Below are 2539 nucleotides of genomic sequence, written 5' to 3' on the forward strand. Positions count from 1 at the left end.
TGTTGACGAGCTGCTAATGCGCTACGAGCCACAAACAATTCTACTGAACCAACCGAAGCATTCTTGCCTCTGACGTCAAAGCGCAATGCACTTCGAGGATCTCTATCAGAGGATCAGCCGTCAATTTCAGAAAGAGGTCTGTGTCAAGATCCTTTTTGCCCCCAAGGTTTAATTGATTTGACGTCTCCATGGGTTTAGTTGATGTGACGTATCAACTTTATGTCAACTCAACTCGGGAGAAGTTATTATCCGCCCACTCTATAGACGTGGCTGATTATGAGCAGACGCCTCACACTGTCAGATGTATACACGTATCTCACATCTAACGGTTCTCCTCAACTATAAATACCCAAGGTTTGACAAGAGGCAAAGGGGATGAAACTCTTACAACTTAGCTCTCTATAACAAGTATTTTATATATTCTCCTCCCCACCATTTTTGCACAACTTTGGTACTGTTCCGATTACCAGAAGCTAACTTGACTGTCGGAGTGTATGCGGCCGCCGCCACCCTCGCTGGTTCCGGCCGTGTGCATCTGACCGTGCGTTGACTGTGAACAGAGAGGATTACGTGGAGCAGCTATCGGTTGGCCACGTGGAAGGTCCAATTCGCGAGGTCAACAAGTACCATTCAATCTAATCACGCTGTAAATACATTGGATATATATCAAGATTTCTTTGATCTCTATGACATTTTTCCCCAAATTAATAACTTGTTTCATAATTAGTTGAGATTTACTTCTTTTATAGTTATTTAAAGTTCTTAAATTATATATGATCTCACTTTTAAACTATGATGGTATGTTTGTAACATGGAATACGTAGTGCAATAAGGAATAAAAATAAATTAACATTTAATTCATTATGTCATAGATGCCACAAATGTTATGACTAACATTCTCTTATAGAGCACAATTTCCTGGTGTTACCCGAATAGACAAATGCATTCAATCATCTAGTACTCATCACATAATCTTCACCAAACAAGTAAACCATTCTCTCTGATCTAAATGGATCTTCTTCAAATCCCAATTCTTGTTTTTTATTCTGCAAAAGCTTGGCTCTGCACATCGGGCATGTTTGATGGCCTTGATCAATCCAACAGTCCAGGCACTTACTGTGAAACACATGCGGGCAATTCATAAGTTCCCTCACCATGTCACAATCCTGTATATTATTCAAACACACTGCACAACAGGGATCAAGATCTCGTGTTCCGGTCCTGACCCGCGGTATAAAACTTCTGTATTCTTCAATCTTGAGTTGATTCTTGATCGATGTGTTTGTAATGTAAAGAGGGAGTGATGCTAATGAAGAAGACGGACGATGTTCAGTGGAAGGATCAGTGTTTTTGCTGATATTTTGTGTATAGAACAGAGAAAATAGGTTTTTAAGGGTCTGTTTGATATGGCTAAAGATGCAATGTTGGAGGGTTTTTAGGGTATAGAAAGAAAATTCCATGGTGGGACGTTAAAATAAAGGCGGCTTCAGCGTGGGAAGGATTGAAGATCGGCAAGTTGATTCGAGTGGAAAAACTACTTTTTTCTGGGAAATTATAAGCAGTTTCGGTTGGCCTTGAGGTATTAAGTTCTTGGGTCCCGCTCCAACAACCGTGGAGGACATTTCAAGGGAATAAATATGTATATATATATATAGAAAAAGACACTCACATATTATTAATGTAACATGAGAGTAAGTCCATGTTTAGCCTACATTTGTTGAAATATATTTTTTTCGAAATTCGTTTTCATCATATATTCTTCTAACAAAATAATTTTGCATGTAAACTCTTAACTTTTTCATATTTTTTAACCGTACATTTCAAAAAAATAAATAAATTCAAAATCTATTCTCAAAATATATCTACCAAACAAAGGTTAAGTCCTTTTTTGGTTCCCGTTTCTTAAAATTTATTTTCTCAAATTTGTTTTCAACTATACATTTTATAGGATATGCAACTTTTCAATCACATATTTCACCAACTTTTATCAAAATCTACTAAAAATCTAAATTTTATCCTAACCAAATAGGATATAAATATTACGTGAAACTGAAGGGACAAATATATGTATATATATACACCTTTCTGTCCAGTGTTTATGAGAGATTCCATACATTTAAGAATTATGCCATTTGTTAATCGTCTTGCTTTACATCATTCATGTTATCAAGAATTGATTGAATGAAAAAACTGTTTTATTTCTAAATTGTCGAATGATGTAATGATACGTAACAAAGTGTAAATATAATGTACACCAAGTATTGTTGTACATATAATTACTTGCTACTCCAATAGATAACAGAGAGATATAGGATACAATTCGCCAATAATCGTGTCTAATACTTTTAAAATCAAATGCATACCCTTGACATTCTGCCCCCCATTTGGGGGTGAAAAGCCAATTAACTGTATAGAATACAATCAATATGGAATTTTTCCTAAAGCGACAATCAACAAACGAATTGGTGGGGGCCATGAGGGTTTAATGGAAACCCCAATTTCAGCACTTAATTTAAGTAGTGATATTAACACATGCAGC

The 2539-nt window shown here is 36.0% G+C and overlaps 1 protein-coding gene across 1 annotated transcript; it reads right to left on the reverse strand.

The window, feature by feature from the left end:
- Nucleotides 1-921: 921 nt before the first annotated feature.
- Nucleotides 922-1460, reverse strand: LOC111406606 (RING-H2 finger protein ATL32-like). Its single transcript, XM_023035995.1, has one exon. It carries the CDS (start codon nt 1458-1460, stop codon nt 951-953), a length of 510 nt encoding a protein of 169 aa, XP_022891763.1. The 3' UTR covers nt 922-950.
- Between the last annotated feature and the right edge of the window lie 1079 nt (nt 1461-2539).

This window comes from Olea europaea, chromosome 12, assembly GCF_002742605.1.
Source record: "Olea europaea var. sylvestris chromosome 12, O_europaea_v1, whole genome shotgun sequence".
Classification (NCBI taxonomy): Eukaryota; Viridiplantae; Streptophyta; class Magnoliopsida; order Lamiales; family Oleaceae; genus Olea; species Olea europaea.

Excerpts from the sequence above, each read along its gene's own strand:
- LOC111406606 (XM_023035995.1), bottom strand. The coding sequence starts at position 1,460 with ATGGAATTTTCTTTCTATACCCTAAAAACCCTCCAACATTGCATCTTT.